We start from the raw sequence: 19852 nt of genomic DNA, 5'->3' as shown, positions 1-19852 counted from the left end.
TTACAGTCCGGGGTCTCGCCCACGGTTCACTCAGCCCGGACAGCGCTCCCGGGCCGGCCCCCGACGATGGAGAGGAGGGCTCGGAGCTCCTCCAGAGAGGCCCACGGGAGAGGCGGCGGGTCCCCCCACAAGGAGAACAAGAGGGCTAGGGCGGAGAGGGGCGGCGGAGGCCGTGGGCGCCGGGACGCAGGGCGCGAGCGGGCGGGGAGCCGGGGGGAGTCCCCCGCGCCCGCAGCCACCGTGGTGGACGTGGATGAGGTCCGGGGCTCCGGTGAGGAGGGCACCGAGGTGGTGGCGCTGCTGGAGAGTGAGCGGCCCGAGGAAGGTATGGCAGCTCGGGGATGTGGGAGGCGGGGTGGCCTTTCCGCGTGGTACCCAAGGGATGGCCGATCGAGGGAAACGAGTCACGGCGCTGAGAGCCACCGAGGCCAGAGCAGCCTCCTGGACCTGCTCGGATTCCCAGGAAATGAAAGGCCTGAGTTAGGACCCGCACGTCCTGCCCAGTGTGGGGACCCAAATACATCAGAAGAAATACAGTTAACATCAACTAGATACAGTTGGTCTCAGAGGCGAGCCATGGATAGGAAGTGGGAGGGAGAGTGGTCCAGGTTGGGGACCAATGAACACTTTTGGCAAAGGAATCTTGCAGCGGTTTTTGTGGCCAAGGAAGAGTATATGGGCACCTAATTTAAGTAAAGACATGCATGAACTGGTGGTTCTGGGCAACTCTGCAGCTTATTCTTCTCTCCTCATCCCCAACCCTCAGTCTTACCTAAAAGTATTTTAAACTTTCTCTGGGGTGATCATTTGGCCTCAGAACCAAGTGGAGAAGAGCTAGACCTGAATTTAAATCTCAGCTAGCTAGCCATGTGATCAGAGGTGGGGCCTTAACCAGCTATGCTAGGGGAATAACCACAGTACCTACCTCGGAGGGTAGGTGTAAGGATAAAAGGAGATATGCCATCCAAAGCACTTTGCACAAAGCTTGGAGCAAAGAACAGACCCGATTTGAACAGAACCCCGTTGCAAGCTAAAATAGAGCAAAGTTAGACCAAAGGAGGGAATCACAGGGAAAAATATCTTTTTGGCTTCTGTGGGTAAAGCACCTCTTGGGAACAAATTTATCTGCTTCCAGTTCTTTTTATAGTGAATGGAAGAATTAAATTCATTACACCTTAAGTGTAGAATGACAGTGGTCTCAAGGAAAGTCAGTAAGAAATCGTGTATTATTTTGCTTTCTGAGGGCTATGAAATTTTAACATCATTTCCTGGTTACCAGCAATGCAGTATATGCGGGAACATTGAAAGTTACGATTTGACAAAGATTCCTACAGTTGCAGTGCAGTTTATATGGACCATGTTAATGCCCTTTTGCCCAACGGACGCCCTTTCATCGGTCAGAAACTTCCAGGCATTAAAGGTTTGTTAGGTTCAATGCTACAGTATTGCTGAGGTGAGAGGTCTTGTAATTGTGTGTCAGACCACATCGGTTGGGGTGAGCCACGACGGGAGCCCCCATGTATGGGAGTCTTCACTATGTGCCAGGCACACACTGGGTGTTTTACTGAGGATTATCGTTTCCGCATCACTGACTGGAAAACATGCGGGGAAATTAAGTACCTTGCCAAAGACCTACAGCTGGAAATGGAGGGGCCAGAATTCCAGAGTACGATGACCTGACCGAAAAGCCCATCCTTGCACAGTGCTGCCCTGCTTCCGGGTCACGGTCCCAGCACTGCCACCAGCTGTGTGGCCTCAGGCAAGGCGTGTCACCTTTGTGGGCCTCACTCAGTCTCTCCAGCTATAAAGTGACTAGAGAGAGCCCAAGACCCCAAGCAATAGATGAGAAGTCCCATTGAGGCCTTGCTGAGCCCTTGTCTGGTAAGTTTCTGTGGCTTCCAGGGGCCAGGGAAGCAAGAGGAGCAAGAACACCTCCACCTCCTCACCTCCCACCATGCTCCCTCAGCCAGGCTCCTTAAGACGGGAGAGATGAAAGAGCTCCACCTTACCAAAATGTTGGAGATTCTTACACTATGTCATATCTAAGGCTCTTCCTGCCTTAACATTTAGTATTTCACTATTCATGTAAAACGAACAATTTGAATATTCAAGGAACTCATTCCAAGAGAGCAATACTTTGTGAGGAAAGCTATAAGTTAGATTTGGGCTATAAATATTAGTTTTTTGTTCACATCTCTAACTCTTATGTGAAGGCATTTTGAGGCCTTTCTTCCTTTATAAAATGATATTTTGTCTGTATGTGTATTTATTTCTTTTTACTTGCCATGGTTACCACTGGCAAGTGAAATATGTTTATAAACTAATTAAACATGGCAATACCACCCTCATTGTCCTTAAGGAAGAATATTGTAAAAGCTAACATGATGTTGATAGACATCATAGATAGAGTAGCATTTCCCAAAATAGATTGCATGAGAAATAAATTTTATGGAACATGAATTTCCTTGGAGAAGACATTGCCTTGTCAGATGTTTGGGAAATCCTGGGTTAAACAAAGCTAAGAAGGCTTCTTTGCTGCAGGGATTCCCCTCGCCTCAAAGTGCAGATGAGCACTAGGGAGCGCTAAGAAGTAGACACAGAACACAGGATTTCCTAAACCTGTTTTCCCAGGGAACTCTTGCTTTGCGAAGCACCCTGTGGGATTAGTGTTCCATGGGACACACTTCGGGAACTACCGTACTATAGCATTTAGCACTGATGTTAGTTTTGGGCTGATGCAGCTTGTGTAGCAAGTGATCAATTTGGTGATGACCTTTCCAATTATTTTCCAGGCACAGAGATCAAATATTCAAGCCTACCAACTAGTTTTCCTCTTTTTCCCCCCCTCCCTTAAAATTGGGCTTTCCACCTTCCTAATCTTTAGTCAACACCTCTATGATGTTTTTAAACTCACAAATAGTATCCGTTTGGCCAGTTTTCCAGTACCTAGAGATTAATATTCTTGAGGTTTCCATAACTGTTACATTTAAGTAATTTTCTCTATCTACTTCTCCTTCATCCTTACAATTCAACGAATATTTATGGAGAACCTATATTGTATTGGACACTATTCTACGCCCTGGGGACAGAATGTAAATAACCTAGGAGGTTTGTGTTCTTGTGATTAACTTTCCCTGAAACATTTTCATTTATCACTCAAGCAACATGGACATTCTGCAGTCCAGTTCCTCATTACTTTTATTTACAGACACTACTAGGCTAATATTACCCCAATAGAGATGATTTTTCAAAGAATGTCTGGAGATCCACACCCTAATCCAAAGAAGGGACTCTAATGGAGGAATTTGAGACATTTGGGGCAGGTGGTAGACGGGGAAGTCATTTCAGGGAAGATGAGCCTCTGCACACATGTGGTTTGAATCACTTCAGAATCAACACCTGATACATGGGAAGCACACTTCAGTGATTTTCATGTATATACGAAATTCCATACATCAATGCTATGAAGACTATCTCCTGAGAGAGCTATGAGCTAGTTATTATGAGCTAGTGAGCACCCCCACTGTGTAGATGAGGAAACAGCTTTGAAGAGTTCATTGGCCTTGCTTGAGGTCACTGGACAGAAAATGGTGGAGCAGAACTCGAACCCAAACCTTCTGCCCAGACTCTAGGCTTCTTCCAGGTACCCCACTACTGCCTTTCCAGAAGCCTGCTCCACCTGCCACAGCCCCACAGAGCCCTTCACAGACAATGTCCCATCATGTGAACTGACCAGTGATATCCAGCCCCCTCTAAATTTCCAGCAAAGTCTACACACTGCTCTGATCTCCTGCCAAGAACTGGACCAACAAGTACTGGTCAGTGAATATGGTAACATTCCAATATAATTATTCTTTTCCTTTTTTTTTTTTTTTTAGGTACCAAGTCTTCAGGTTTAGGGGTCTGTGAGTGGTTCCTTGTCCTCATATCGCTGCTCTTCATCATTGTGACCTTCCCTTTTTCGATCTGGTTCTGCATAAAGGTAAGATTCCTTGAGAACCCAATAAGGAATTTCCTCGCGCCTCTCAGGGACCCCAGGTCCACTCCTCTGTGACTTTGTATGTGCTGTGTGCTCCACATGGAAGAGCCTCCCCTCCCACTCCTCTGCCAGGAGGGCTCTTATTCCTTTCAGACCTTGCTCTCATGTAACTGTGAAGCCTTCCTTGACTCCCCCAGACTATCACGTCCTTTCTTGTGTTCTTGTCTCTCTGCTTTCAGATCCATTCCAGCACTTACCGCGCGTATACTCTTTGTCGACACCCAATCTCTCCCATTAGACTGAGAGCCCTCAGGTCAGGCCTACGTCTAGGTCATCTGCACCCTGCAACACAGAGATCAGCCCAGAAGAGATGATGGTGTCCACTTCTGGCACTTTAGGAAACTTCTCAGGCAGCTTCTATACCATGAACGACGATTTGGCCCACAGGTGGTTACACGTGCCTGTCCCTGAAGTAAATGAAGGCCATGTCTGTTCAGGAAGCACGTGCCAAGACGGAATTCGAAATGCAAGGGATTTATTGGGAGGCATTGTCTGTGAAAGATTAAGGGGAGAGAGAATCAGAGTAGGCAGAGGGAGCCTTCAGACAATGATGCAGGTCTGACAGCTGCGCTATGACATGTGAAGGAAGGAGAGGACAGAGGGAGCCTCCGACTGGGGTGTAGTGTTGGCCAGCCTGACAGGAAACTCCAGAGCAAAGTCGGCTTCAAAGAGGAGTTTCCTGATGGGCAGAAATGGCCGGGCCCGAGTACCCCCGCCATTGTTATCATTGGCTGGAGCTGCTGGGGAAGAGCATGTCCTTGGCTAGAAGGCTACAGGTGCTGCTGGGGCCATTGCTGATTGCACTCCTCATGCAGGCTCCTCTCCCCGTCCTCCTTCCTCACAAAAGGGTGTTGGATTTTGTCCAGTGTCTTTTCTGCATCCATTGAGATCATCACGTGGTATTTACCCTTTATTCTATTGAGATGGTGTATTACATTCATTGCATTTTGGATGTTAAACCAACTGTGTGTTCCCAGTATAAATCCCACTTGGCTATGGTGTCTAATCCTCTTTATATGGTCCCAGATTCAGGCTGTTGGTAGTTTATTGAGGGTTTTAAGATTCTATATTCTTAAGAGATATTGGTCTGTAGTTTTCTTGGGATGTCTCTCTCTTGTTTTGGCATCAGGGTAATACTGGCCTCAGAGAAAGAGTTGGACGGATTTCTGTCCTCTTTGGTTTTCGGGGAGAATTTGTGAAGGACTGGTATTCCTTTCTTGTTAAATGTTTGGCACAATTCACCAGTGAAACCATCTGGTCCTGGACTTTTCTCTGTGGGAAATTTCAAAACTGCTAATTCAGTCTTTTACTTCTGGGTCTTTTCAGGGTTTGTTTTTGTTTTTGTTTTTCTCAAGTCAGTTTCAGTAGTTGCATCTATACAGGGATTTGTCCATTTCACCTAAGTTATATTTATTTTGAGGCATATAGTCTTTCATAGTGTTTTCTTTTATAATCTTTTTTTTTTATTTCTGTAAGGACAGTAATGATGTTCCTATCATTCCTTTTTCATTCCTGATTTTGGAAATTTGAGTCTTCTTTTTCCCCCCCTGATCCATTTAGCTAAATATTTGTCAATTTTGTTGATCTTTTCAAAGAACCAACTTTTGGTTGATTTTCTCTATTATTTTTCTATTTTCTGTTGCATTTATTTCCACTCTAATCTTCATTATTTTCTTCTTTCTGCTTGCCTTAGGGTTAGTTTGCTCTTCTATATCCAGTGTCTTATGGTAGACAATTAGGGTTTTGAGTATTTCTTCTCTATTATCGTAGGCATCTACAGCTATAAATTTTCCTCTAAGCACTGCTTTAGTGGCATCCCATATGTTTTGGTGTCTGTGTTTTGGTTTTCGTTCAGCTCAAAATATTTTCTAATTTCTCTTTTGATTTCTTCTTTGATCCATTGGTTATTTTAGAGTATGTCATTATTTTAGAGTATGTCATATATAAATTTCTATATATTTGTGAATTCCCCAAACTTCCTTGTTAATGATTTCCAATTTCATTCCACTGTAATCAGATAATATACTTTGTATAATTTCAATAGTTTTAAATTTATTGAGGTTTGTTTTATGACTAGCATTTGATCTATCCTACAGATGTCTCATGTGTTGTTTTTATTATTTTACAGATTTTTACTTATTTATTTGAGAGAGTGAGAGAGAGAGGGCAACAGAGGGGGGAGAGTCAGATGGAGAATCAGACTCCTCACTGAGCAGGGAGCCCGATGCAGGGCTTAATCCTGGTACTCCGGTATCGTGACCTGAGTCAAAGGTAGACGCTTAACCGACTGAGCACCCAATGCCCCAATATTTCATGTGTTCTTGAGAAGAAAGTGTATTTTGCTGTTGTTGGGCATTGTGTGTAGATGTCTGTTAGGTCTAGTTTATGTATCATGTTGCTCAAGGCTTATTTCCTTATCTTCTGTCTAGTTGTTCTCTACATGATTGAAAGTGGAATATTAAACTCTCCAACTATTTTTGTTGCTTGAATTGTCTATTTCTCCCTTCAGTTCTTTTGATTTTTGCTTCTTATATTTTAGATCTCTGTTTTTAGGTACATGTATGTTCATCGTTGTTATACTTTCCTAACACATTGACCCTTTTATTGTTATACAATATCTCTCTTTATCACTAGCACATTTTTGTGTTTGTTTTAAATTCCATTTTGTCTTGGGGCCTGGGTGACTCGGTGGGTTAAGCATTGGACTCTTGATTTTGACTCAGGTCATGATCTCAGGATCCTGGGATTGAGCCCCACATCAGGCTCTGTGCTCAGCAGGGAGTCTGCTTGAGGATTCTCTCTCCCTTTCCCTCTGCGCCTCCCCATGAATGTGTGTTCTCTCTCCCTCTCTAAAATAACTAAATAAATCTTTGGGGGGGGGAAGATGGTAAACCCTAAAAGTCAATTAGGTAGAGGATACTAAAGCAGAATGATGTGTAACATTTGAGCAAGGTCTTGAAGGAGTAAGGCTCCTCTGCATCTCTAGGAAGAATTTGTTTCTCCCAGTAAAAGCAGAAATGAAACAAGTAATGCCAGGGAGCCAGGAAATTGGGGATGCCTGGGGCCTGCTCTGGGAACCAAGTCTAGGCATTCATTCTCATTCATTGTTTCAACAAACAAGGCAGGATTCAGGCATAGGAGTTGTAAACCTCGGAAGGATCAACAAGACCTGGTACTTGACCCCAAGGCACTTACAGTGGGGTAAGGGAGCCTGTTCCCTTAGGAAGCACACTTCAAAATGTGTTACTTTTGGTCTCTTCATGACATTTTCATATTTGACTAATTATTATTCAATGGAGCTTTCTAAAGTGGAGGGAGGATGAAGAAGGAAACATGTCTACAGTCACAAATAATCCATTTGTTCAACAGAAGTTCACAGGTGGGGCATATATGCAAATAAACAGACCAAATAAGCTAATGATAAGCAAGTAGTAGAACCCAGATTTTGGGGCGCCTGGGTGGCTTAGTTGTTGGGCGTCTGCCTTCGCCTTGGGTCATGATCCCAGGGTCCTGGGATTGGGCCCTGCATCAGGCTCCCTACTGCACGGGAAGCCTGCTTCTCCCTCTCCCAGTCCCCCTGCTTGTGTTCTCTCTCTCGCTGTCTCTCTCTCTCTCTCTGTCAAATAAATAAAATCTTAAAAAAAAAAAAAAAAGAACCCAGATTTTGATACTGGGCCAGAAAAATGAAGTTTATTTTTGAAGCAGTGTGTGTTACCTTTCCTGTTTCTCTCCTAACATGCAGACATTTCTACACAGAGAATCTCCCTTTTTGTCATTTAAAAATAACTACACATTTTCAGGGCACACTTAATTTTTCTAGATACAATCACCAATGAGAATTGGCAAAATGAAATCCAAATGAATCATTTTGAAGCAACCTCAGAAGAAATTGCTATTTGAAACAAATAGCTATTTATTTATTTTTTATTTTTTTTAAGATTTTATTTATTTATTTGACACAGAGAGAGAGAGAGCGAGAGCAGGAACACAAGCAGGGGGAGTGGGAGGGGGAGAAGCAGGCTTCCCACCAAGCAGGGAGCCCGATGTGGGACTCGATCCCAGGACCCTGGGATCATGACCTGATCCAAAGGCAGACGCTTAATGACTGAGCCACCCAGGCGCCCCAACAAATAGCTATTTAATAGCTATTTCTATTAAATAACGAATGTGGGATCCATATAGAAGTTAATAATGGCAGAAGTCACAGCAAAATACAAGATTAAACATACTGTGGTTTTCTTGATTTTGATATGTTGGACGTAGTAGAAGCATTATTTTTTAGATAATCATGACTCTTTAATCAAAATTCTGTTCATGGGCTCTAAAATTAACATGGCCAATATACTTGCACTGGTTTCTGACGTTCTACACTTACCAAGTGTAGATTTTGGAAATGTAAATATTAATAGAAATTTTTTCTTGGTTCTCAAAACTAAAGTTTTTTGATATATAGGATCACTCTCATGTGCCAAGGCCTTTTGAAGACTTTATTTTTCTTTCTTGGAGTGTTTCAAAAGTATTATTTTTCCCTTTAGGTTGTACAAGAGTATGAGAGAGTAATAATATTCCGACTGGGACACCTGCTTCCTGGGAGAGCCAAAGGCCCTGGTATGAAACACCCTTCTACCCCCCATAGACTTGCCAATTTCTTCAATCCATGCATATTTGTAATATGAATCTCACATTATATGAAGTAATCTGATTTGTGATATCTGCATTTTCTAATCTGTTACTTGTAACACAGGTTATGGAAGATTCTTCAGAGAGCGTTACTATCGGGTAACAGTGGCCAAGAAAGAGGCTGGGTGCAGAGTCAAGTGCCGGGGCCAGGCTGGCTGGACTAGCAAGTAGGCTTAGGACCCATGGCTGGGCACTGGTTTGAGCAGAACATGTTTTGGTTAGAGTGCTGAGCAAAGCTGAGCTAGTTCAGATCCAGGGGGTCAGACCAAACCATGGGAGATAGGAAAATTCCAGCATCCAAATGACAAATTGGCCTTGGGTTCATGGAATTTAGAAAACATAGATGGCGCATTTCCTGTGTCTTAGATACTGTATAACTGCCCGGGAGGTGAAGATGGATAAATGAGACATGGTTTCGGATCTCTAGGACCTTAAAGTCTAGTGGAGTTGATGTCCAAAGGTCCAAGCACAGATAGAAATATGGTTAGTCCACAAAGTCTAAAGTAGTTGGGGTTTGGAGATTCCAGCTAGCCAGAAAGGCATGGGAAGGAGTGAAGTCCCAGGTGCATATATTGGAAGTTCCAAGCCAGCTCTACAGAAACAAGTAGAAAATAGAGACTAGACTGGAAGACACAAATCCGAGTTTGGCAATTCAGAACAAACAGATGGGTCCACGCAAAAGTAGAACCAGACCCTGTGGTCTAGGACAGGGAGCATCTTGTTCCGGTTCTAGTTTTCAGCATCCTTCTTTATTGGGGCTAGAAAGGGCTAGTAGCTGGGCTGCTCCTCAGGGAGGTCCTGGGCTCTGTGAGGTGCTGCTGGTTGGCTCTTACAGGAGCCCACACTGTCCAGTGGCTCTCAGAAAATCTCAATAAATCAATTTAAAAATATCTACTGCACATTGACCTTGTATATTACATTAGGTAACACGAAGCTGGTATCATGATATTGCTATTGTGATACCCTCTGGGGTTCACATTTTAAGAAGTACCACATGGAGGTTGCCAGCTCTATAGTTGGTCATGTTGGTACATGCATGGATTCAAAAATAATTTTACAGAGGCCCTAAAAGGCACTAAGTCAAGCACTAAAACTAACAAGAGTGCATGAGACACTCTTGTTAGGGAGTTAAATCCAGTGAAGAAGACAGACATGTTACTCAAGATCTGGAGGGGTCAGCACCGTGACCAAGGTGACCATACAGCCCATTTTGCTGGGATTAATCCCTGCTTATGTCTGTCATCCTGGAGTAAGTTGTAACGATGCCCACCTTTCACCCTCAAAAGTGTCCTAGATTGAACAAAAAATTGTAGGGTAACTTTAGCAACCACAAACTCACTATCGGGGTAGAGGTGGGATTGCCCAATCAGTCTGTGTGTAGTTGGAGGCTAAGGAAAGCAATGCAATATGCAACCTGACCCCGAAGAGGTGAACCCCAAACAATCTCCATACTAACCATTCACCTGTCAATCTCTCCACCCCCCCCCCCAGGCCTTTTCTTCTTTTTGCCCTGCCTGGATACCTACCACAAGGTTGACCTTCGCCTCCAAACTTTGGAGATACCCTTTCATGAGGTAAGTCAAATGATGGATTTTGCTTTCTCTCTACGCTTCGTATGGCTGAGCTACCAATTCTGGTCCCAGTCAAAATGACTATTTAAGCTCAAAAGTGAAAGAGGAAAGTAGAGATATGGACTGTATCAAAATAAAAACTCCTGTGTATCAAAGGACACTATCAAAAGAATAAACAGATAACCTATGGGTGGGAGAAAATATTTGCAAATAATACTTCTGATAAGGGATTAATACCCATAATATATAAAGAAATCTTACAAATCAACAAGAAAGCAAACAACTCACTTAAAAATGGGCAAAGGACTTTGTGATGGTTAATTTTATGTGTCAGCTTGGCTAGGCTAGCTTCCCCTTTTATCAGAGTGTATCCTTTCAAATTTTTCTATGTATATGGTTATATTTACAGACAGGTATACATATCATACTATTTCATAACATGTCTTTTTTCCCTCAACACTCTGTTAGATCATGTTTTCATATATTAGCTATATTTCTACCCCTTTGTCTTATTTTTTTTCAAAATTTTATTTTTAAGTAATCTCTGCACCCAACATGGGGCTTGAACTCGCAACCCCGAGATCAAGAGTTGCCTGCTCTTCCCACTGAGCTCCCCAGGTGCCCTTTGTTTTTAAATGGACACATAGCATTTCATTGTATGGATGTACCAAAATTCACAATTCCCTGTTGCGAATGTTAACTAATTTCTAATTTTTTATTATAATAAGCAACACTATGAATGACATCCTTGCAGCTAAATCCTTAAAAATATGTCTTTGTGATAAGTGTCTAAAAATGGAAATGTTGAGAAGGAGCAGCTTTTAGGGCTCTTGGTGTGTAGCACCAGTCTGCCCTCTAGTGGACACTCAGCAAACAACATATCACCGCTCTTGTTTCCCAGAACGTGCTTCTGTTTTAAGCACATTTTTTGGCATCGTTTTTTTTTTTTTTAAGATTTTTGTTTTATTTATTCAACTGACAGAGATATAGAGAAAGAGAGAGCATGAGCAGGGGGAGAGGCAGAGGGAGAGGGAGAAGCAGGCTCCCCACTGAGCCAGGAGCCTGATGTGGGGCTCGATCCCCGGACCCCAGGATCATGACCTGAGCCAAAGGCAGATGCTTAACCATCTGAGCCACCTAGGTGCCCCTTGGCATCGTTTTAAAAAGACCTGATATACAATTAACTGAATGTTTTTGTCTGAGAAAATTATTCCTGATATTTTTACAAAACTAGTTACAACAGGATTCCTTTAAATTGTGAGTTCTTTAGTGTATTTCATAAAAACCCCATCATCTTTAAAAACATCTATTTCGGATAAAAGGGTGGGCCAACGACTTTTTTTTTCCTATAATCTTACTGAGAAAATTTCCCTTGAACACATTTAGCTTCTCTATCACCCCCCCTGGGAAAGGAGCCCTAAACTAAGTCCTGTTCGGGATGCCTAGGTGGCTTAGTCAGTTAAGCAGCTTCTTTTGGCTCAGGTCATGATCCCAGGGTTCTGGGATCGAGTCCCACATTGGGCTCCCTGCTCAGTGGGGCGTCTGCTTCTCCTTCTGCCTCTGCCCCTCCCCCTGCTTGTGCATGCTCTCTCTCTGTCTCTGATAAATAAATAAAAATCTTAAAAAAAAATCATGTTCTCCAAACTCTTTTTTCTGCCCAGATTGTGACCAAAGACATGTTTATAATGGAGATGGATGCCATCTGCTACTACCGAATGGAAAATGCCTCGCTCCTCCTAAGCAGTCTTGCTCATGTGCCCAGAGCTGTCCAATTTCTTGTGCAGACCACCATGAAGCGTCTCCTAGCACACCGATCCCTCACTGAAATTCTTCTAGAGAGGAAGAGCATTGCCCAAGATATAAAGGTACTTCAACAAATTTATCATCGAATATGTTGAAATACCTCTTTCTCTTTTATTCATTTCTTCATCAGTCATTTATTGAAGCACATGCAATGGAAGCATCTGGCAGGCGTTCACTGTTGAAGGTACCATCCTTCAAGGAGCTGACAGCTGAGTGAGAGGTTGCCAGATTGACCCTCAGTCAACCAGGTGATGACTAGTCAGTCATTGCCACAGGTTCTGCCCTTCCTCCCCCCACCCCGGTGGCTCTAGACTCACTGGAACGTGCCCCCAGAGCCCAAAGAGAGCTGGCAGGGAGGATGGGGCCACGTGGGACACGTGGCTGGTCCCACAGACACGAGAAGGCATGGTTCCTGGGAGCTGAAAGTCTGCTGGGGAAACGGGCAAAGTTAAATAGTTCAAATAAGACTTTCAGCTAAAGAAAAAATGTCACAGACCCTTACATGATTAATCTCCCAATCAATCACTGAGATTTAATTGATTGGGAATTAGGGAGGGAATCGAGGAGCAGGAAGTGCTTCATGGGCAGCCTCATCCAGCCGCCAGGCAGCAAGCTCAGCCTCCTCACCTGCGGCCATGGTGGCATCTCCCCTTCTTACCAAGACAATGTGGCAAAGGTACTGAGACGGGAGAACAAAGCCGGATTCCTGGCAGGTGGCCAAATGGCAGTTACCACCAGTCAGGGAGCCTATTGTGGGGGCCACAGGTACCCCGGCCCAGAATCGAGTCAGGAAGGTCAGAATGTTGTCTCGCGGAAAGGAGGACCTCCAGCAGAAGGGCCAGAGGACCAATGGCATTTAGGTAGTGATTGTGCCTGATGGCGCCCCAGTGCTCACTCATCTTCGGAGGCGACTTGTCCAGCTTGTTACTGCTAAAACTGAGATTAGCGTCTTGGTGGAAAAGGGACAAATTCAGAAACAAAAGAACCTAAAAAGAAACAAGAAATTAGAACAAGAGGGACACGGGCAGTTCCTGCTCTGGAAATTAAAAACCACTCCAGGGGAGCCTGGGTGGCTCAGTCATTGGGCGTCTGCCTTCGGCTCAGGTCATGATCCCAGGGTCCTGGGATCGAGCCCTGCATCGGGCTCCCTGCTCGGTGGGAAGCCCGCTTCTCCCTCCCCCACTCCCCCTGCTTGTGTTCCCTCTCTCGCTGTGTCTCTGTCAAATAAATAAATAAAACCTTAAAAAAATAAAACACTCCAGTGTGCTCCCCCTCGGCACCCTCAGCCTCTCTTCCTGTTCACCCCTCCCCTCTAAAGGATAGAGGACAAGGTCACACAGCAGGCAGGTAGTGTTCTCCGGGTGACTGAACAAATGAGCCAACTGTTGTAGCCCCACCCCTTGCCATCCCCCCCAACCCCCCATGGGCTAACCCTCCATCCGCCTCAGCGTTTCTCCCGCATTTTCCGTGGGCCTCCTCTGCAAGGAATGTTTCCCTTTTCTCCACAGGCGAAGTCCTATTTGTCTTTTAAGATGCCACCTCCTCTGTGAGGTCTTTTCAACACTCCTTCCTCTCATCACCCCCTCTCCCCCACCCAGATGAGTCAGCCTTCTCAGGGCTCTTGGTGCACTAAGCTAGCTAGCTGTCCAGCCACTGAGAAATCACCAGACACCAGTGAACCAGAAAAGAGTAGGGTCCCCCCTGGGGCGTGCCATGCCCTGCCCCTCTTTTCCAGAGCCCACAGTTCATTGTCTTCTGCCTTCTGGGCCTGGGAGGTGGGGCAAATGGGTGCCACGGGCAGGAAGGAAGCACCTCTAAATGAAAACCGTTTGGGAGAGATTAGACTCTGGTTCTTTAATAAGTGCATCTTAAAACAGATTTATCGAGTTCACTGTCTGTATTGGTTTCCCATTGCTTCTGTGACAAATTACCACACACTTGGTGACTTACAACAATGCCAATTTAATCTCATGCAGTTTTGAAGGCCAGGAGTCCAAAAATAGTTTCACTGGGGCCAAAGTCAAGGTGTCAGCAGGGCAGCTTCATTCTGGAGGTTCCAAGAGGAGAAATCATTTCCTTGCCTTTTCCATCTTCTAGCAGCCCCCCGTTTCCCCAGCTCGTGACCCCTTCCTCAATCTTCACAGCCCATCCCTCCAAACTCTGCCCCCAGAACCACATCACCTTCTCCTCTTCTGTAGTAACATCTCCCTCTGTTCCCCCTTAAAAGGATACTTGTGACTGCATTTGGGCCCCACAGGGAAGATCCTGGATAATCGCCCCATAAATTGGGCAATTTTAGCTTAATCCCATCTGCAAGGTCTCTTCTGGGGTAACATTCACAGGTTTCAGAGATAAGAGCATGGATGTCTTAGGGAGCCATTATTCAGCCTACCACACCATCTTTAATTCCACAAGTATTTATTGAGTGGCACTGTGCAAAGTTAAGCAACTTTATTTTTTTAAGAGAGAGAGAGAGCAGGGAGAGTGGCAAAGGGAGAGAGAGAGAGAATCTCAAGCCAAGGCTCCACACTCAGCATGGAGCCCCATGTGGGGCTCGATCTCATGATCCTGAGATCATGACCTGAGCCAAAATCAATGGTCAGATTCTTAACCAGCTGAGCCACCCAGGTGCCCTAAAGTTAAGCAACTTTTTTGCAAGGCACCGTAACATTGAAAAAAAAAGGAAATGAATGTGCCTTCAGAGGAAATGTACTTTCTCAGTTCAGAACAATGGCCATGAAGGCACAGGGGTGCTCTACTCACACCTGGAGGTTCTCACTGACATCTCAACTCTTCCCTCCACAGGTGGCCTTGGATTCAGTGACCTGTATTTGGGGAATCAAAGTGGAGAGAACAGAAATGTGGGTAGGAAATTAAGCAAGAAGAACAATGTGATAAAGGGAAATATTTTGGTTTTATTTTAAAATAATTTTAAAAAATTATTTTCAATGAGTACTATAGCCACATTGGCATAAATTCGGACAAAGGAAAAAATTACCTAGTACTCGGAGCCATAACACAACCACTGTAACATTTAGGCAAATTACTTTCATGATTTTCTCTCCATGGAGTTAAAACAATTTTTTGAGATAAAATTCACATAACAAAAAAACTCACCCTTATAACCATTTGGAAGCACAGCGAGTGTTTTTATTATATTCATGGAGTGGTGTAACCATCATTACTGTCTAATTCCAGAACATTTTCATCACCCCAAAAAGAAAGCCCACACCTGTCAAGCAGGGACTCCTCACTGCTTCCTTTCCCCCCAGCCCGAAGACACTGATCTCTGTGTACTTGGCTATCCTGGACATTTCATACAAATGTTACATGGCCTTTTGTGTTTGGCTGCTTTCATTTAGCACATTGTTTTTAAGGTTCATCTGTGGTGAAGCAGGAATCAGGACGTCATTCCTTTTGACGGTCAAATATCCATTGTGTGGTTGGTTACAGCTCATCTGGTTAACCTGCTCGTTCACTGATGGACATTTGGGTTGTTTCCACTTTAGGACTATTCTGAAGAACACCGCAGTGCCCATTCGTGTGCAGGCTTTTGTGAGAACATGTTTTCACATATACCTAGCAGTAGAATTACTGACTCGTATAGTAACTATGTTTAACTCTCCATGGAACTGCCAAATTGTTTTCTAGCTATGTCATTTTCATAGTTACAAACAGGGTAAAAATACAATTTTGTTTCTTTTATGTAATATGTTAAGTATTACTCTTATGTGGTCAGTTCTACTCTTTTCAAAATCAGTACCTTTATAAACTTAGATGCCTTCCCTTATCATGGAGAGTATGACTCATCAAAGCTGTTTTTCATTGTTCAAATTCAATAGCTGGAATTTAGATTAAACCTTAAGTGGGAAAAATCATAATCATCTATCGACAAAAGAATGTGTTCTACTTGCACAGAGCAAACCAGGGCGCTGCTGTAACATCAGTGATCATGAGTGTCTGCAGTTGAGGCACTGACTTTCGAGTGGCCCTTCTCTGCCCACCATTGGCCTCAGAGGTCTAGGGACGGCCACCCTGTTAGATCAGAATTTGCAGGGCATTCTGAAATAACAACAGAGACGTTGGCCAGTCTGGCTGAACCCCTGGCTGCTAAAAGCAGTGCTGCACACCTACCTGTCCACACTCTTTCTTTTCCAGCAAGGATGTGAGGCTGCCGGCGGGACTCCAGCACTCCCTGGCTGTGGAGGCCGAAGCACAGAGACAGGCCAAAGTGCGGGTAAGCCAGCGCGGCGCAGACCCGCCTCCCACCAAGAACGTTTCCCTGCTGCTTCCTCACCTCCCACTCATCCAGAGCTGGTGCCCCCCACCCCACCCTATTAAAAGTATTCCCTTAAAGCGTGTTCATAGCCGCCTGACTAATGCCACCCGGCCTTTCCCGCGATGCCCTCTCTCTGAAGCCACTGGAAACAGTGAGCTCCTCCTCCTCGAGTCTTGCCTTCACTCGGCCTCCTGAAAGGCATCTCCCCACCCGCCATCCCTCTTCCCTCGAGCTGGCATCTTTCCTAGGTAACATCAGCCACCTGTCACCTCTGGGTTAATGCGTGAATGACAGCAGACCCGTATCCCTAGCTGCGTGCAGGCTGTGGAGGGACGACCACGATGAGGCCCGATTCGCTCAATGCCAGAGCCCAGAGAAGGTGGCACCACGCACAGCCTCCAGGCAGGCCTGCCGGCTGCCCCCAACAGCTCCTGGGGATGGAGGTGGGGTGGGAGGGGAGCTGGGAAAAGGAGGAGGACTGAGGAGGAGACAGACTGCTCTTACAGAACAGAAAGTAGGGCGCCTGGGTGGCTCAGTTGGTTAAGCGACTGCCTTCGGCTCAGGTCATGATCCTGGAGTCGCGGGATCGAGTCCCGCATCGGGCTCCCTGCTCAGCAGGGAGTCTGCTTCTCCCTCTGACCCTCTTCCTTCTCGTGCTTTCTATCTCTCATTCTCTCTCTCTCTCAAATAAATAAATAAAATCTTAAAAAAAAAAAAAAAAAAACAGAAAGCAGGTGAAGAAGAACCCCACCACAGAAGAGCTCAGTAACCGGGGAGTGTTGACAGGAGGAAGGGAAGAAAGTGGTCCTCTGGGCAGAGTTGCTTCTAGATCTGAGTCTAGTCCCCTTTGTCCACTTTAAGGTGGCATTTGCGTGGTGAGCTTCGTGCTTTTTCCTCTGAAATGCTCACTCGTCCATTTTGCCCTGGTTAGGAGTCCCCGCTTCAGGCTTCCACGTCCTCGCCTAGAATGCTGGCCAACTTTTTCTCAATGTGGCAAAATCCTACTAATTGTCAAGGCTCTGCAGACATAATTAATTACTCCCCTAACACATCACTATGCTTGTCAGGGCCCTTGATAAATTCGGCCCAAAATTACGACGAAGAGCGCAGCCGATCTCCCCTCGACCAGGATCCTTGAGAAAGAAGGCCGTCAGCCTGCTGGCTGTTTCACAGGGCCTGGCGCCAGGCGGTGCTCCGTGCTCGTTCGCTGAGGGACACCGAATAGCGAGTAAGAACAAACCACTTTGCTTCTCCTCACATCTGTTCCCAGGTGATCGCCGCGGAGGGGGAGAAGGCCGCGTCCGAGTCCCTGAGAAGGGCAGCTGAGATTCTGGCAGGCACTCCGGCCGCTGTTCAGCTCCGGTACCTCCACACCCTCCAATCCCTGTCCACCGACAAACCTTCCACGGTGGTTTTGCCTCTGCCATTTGACTTGCTCAATTTCCTGTCTTCGCCCAGCAGTAGAACTCAAGGAAGCCTCCCCTTCCCCAGTCCTTCCAAACCTGTCGAGCCACCAAGTCCTAAAAGGAAAGACTCTCCCATGCTGTAGGAGGAGTCACGGGGAACGGGCCTGGAAAGGTGACAGCCACATCCCCAAGGGAAGCACGCTGTCCTCACGTCCCGTGCTTTCTTCGGTGGCCACCCAGAATGCCCTCGGAATGCACAGTCACAACTCAGCAATCCCAAACAATTGTGAGGGACAGTGAGATGATGTAATGACAAGTTTAGATGGATCATTTTAATTAGAGTAACTATGGGAGAGAGCTTTAGCCAACATTCTACTCTGGAAAGAATTTTGTGTCTCTTTTGCTGTATGCCCCCTGGCCCCTTTGGCAAGGTCTCTGCTGCTCCCGTGGCCCTTTTATTGTGTTCATCACAGGTTATTGTAATCCTGTAGTTAAGATGCAGGCTTCTCTCCAGCTGTACTATGAACTCCTCAAAGGCACATCTTGGTCACTGGCTCCCCCCACCCCCGCCCCAACTACACTCAACCCTGTATGTTCCACCCTATGGTCTTCACATCTAACCCCGAGAGGTGCACCACAGTGACACTTAAATGTTCCTGAGCGAATGTACTTGGGCTGGATATAAAATTTACATCTAATTAAAAGAATTTAAAAGGAATTCTTTTTATGGGTCCTCATTTTTAAAATAGAGAAATAAAAGGACAAAAACATTTACCTGATACATGTTGCTTAAAATCTTAAGAAGCATCACTGTAAACATGGGACTGACGTATTCTCGGTATAGCATTTACCAGCTTGCTTATTTCTCAAACAGTAATGACATTATGTGACCTGTACATGTCCTGAAGCATTCTTTTCTAGTACAGATATTCTTTAAGTATATTCTTATAAGTCTTACTTTCCATTAACTTGTCTTACTCAATTAGAAATATGTATCTATAGAAAAAAATTAGCCAAGTAAATAAGAAAGCATCCTGAGGTATACAGCCAATCCTCTATAGCCTTAAAAAAATCAATAATATTATAAAATCTTACTAACATCCCCAAAATATTACTAATATCATGTATGTTAGTAAAATGCTACTTATAATGGGGATTTCCATGTTGCTAGTGCAGAAAGAAATGGTGGTAACTATTTGGTGGTTGTGCCTTTTTATTCTTTTTTATCCCCGGTTATTATTTTATATTGGAGATGTGTTCCTGCTATCCCTAAGGGAGAACTTTAAACATTTTACATAAACATACTTGTAAAGGGTTTTTGTTTATGAATGTTAACCCATAAAACCCTACAGAGCATTATTTCAAGAGAGAAAATGTATTCTGAGCTCCTAGGAATGGACCTAGAAACTTTTATAGCATTGTGTCTGTTGGGGACGAGCTGGTTCCCCACTATGTTTAAGTAACAGAAACAGGGCCCAAGATCAAGGATGCTTTGCCTTTCCTGTTCTCTCTCGATCACTTCCACACTTCTGCCCTCTCTGCCTTTCCTTCTGTTTTCCAACAAAAAAAGACCAAAAACTCCTAGCGGCACATGCTAATATAGCAGTATATAATGATGCCATCCTAGGGCCATCCCTGTCCTACACCTCTAAGCCTCCTTCTCACCTCCATCCACAGCTGGGAAAGCCACACACTCCAGCCCAAGCCTGCAAGCCCAAGGGCGTTGGCCAAGCAATGCATCTTCCCAAGATTATGCAGAACTGTTAGATGATTTCAAAACCCACATATTCATATAATCATGCCCAATTCGTTTATTATTTTAGCAATCAGCTTATATGGTTACTATGTACTGAGATGATAACATTGAATTTTGTTTCAAAAGCCTATTTCATCCATTTCTGAAAAATATTTTCATATCTTCTCAAAAGAAGTTTCCCTCCCTACTCCCAAGGACCATACTTGGTTGTGGGGGAGTGGCAGTGCTGAAAGGCATAGGTTGATTAATCTCGGCTGGAGGCAATGGGAGATTCTGAAGCCAAAGGAGCAGGCAAAGCTTTAAACCATGAAGAAGTGC

At 44.8% G+C, this 19852-nt stretch overlaps 1 protein-coding gene across 2 annotated transcripts; it reads left to right on the top strand.

The window, feature by feature from the left end:
- Nucleotides 1-17921, top strand: NPHS2 (NPHS2 stomatin family member, podocin). Of its 2 annotated transcripts, none has more exons than XM_025878159.2 (8): nucleotides 1-325; nucleotides 3879-3982; nucleotides 8575-8647; nucleotides 10211-10293; nucleotides 11952-12155; nucleotides 14899-14954; nucleotides 16252-16330; nucleotides 17643-17921. In XM_025878159.2, the coding sequence occupies exons 1-8, from the start codon at nucleotides 67-69 to the stop codon at nucleotides 17919-17921; spliced, it is 1137 nt and encodes a 378-aa protein (XP_025733944.1). In that variant the 5' UTR covers nucleotides 1-66. The 2 variants fall into 2 exon arrangements, with proteins under 2 accessions (XP_025733944.1, XP_025733945.1); XM_025878160.2 differs by having other exon boundaries at nucleotides 4-325; nucleotides 14899-14958; nucleotides 17643-17782.
- The last annotated feature ends 1931 nt before the right edge of the window (nucleotides 17922-19852 follow it).

This window comes from Callorhinus ursinus, unplaced genomic scaffold (assembly GCF_003265705.2).
Source record: "Callorhinus ursinus isolate GAN/ISIS: 27379988/994484 unplaced genomic scaffold, GSC_fseal_2.0 scaffold13, whole genome shotgun sequence".
Taxonomy (NCBI): domain Eukaryota; kingdom Metazoa; phylum Chordata; class Mammalia; order Carnivora; family Otariidae; genus Callorhinus; species Callorhinus ursinus.
This window is presented reverse-complemented; position numbering and strand designations above follow the sequence as displayed.

Excerpts from the sequence above, each read along its gene's own strand:
- NPHS2 (XM_025878159.2), top strand. The coding sequence starts at position 67 with ATGGAGAGGAGGGCTCGGAGCTCCTCCAGAGAGGCCCACGGGAGAGGC. Across the intron at positions 8,648-10,210 it reads TGGGAGAGCCAAAGGCCCTG|GCCTTTTCTTCTTTTTGCCC; the intron begins GTATGAAACACC and ends CCCCCCCCCCAG. Across the intron at positions 16,331-17,642 it reads AGAGACAGGCCAAAGTGCGG|GTGATCGCCGCGGAGGGGGA; the intron begins GTAAGCCAGCGC and ends ATCTGTTCCCAG.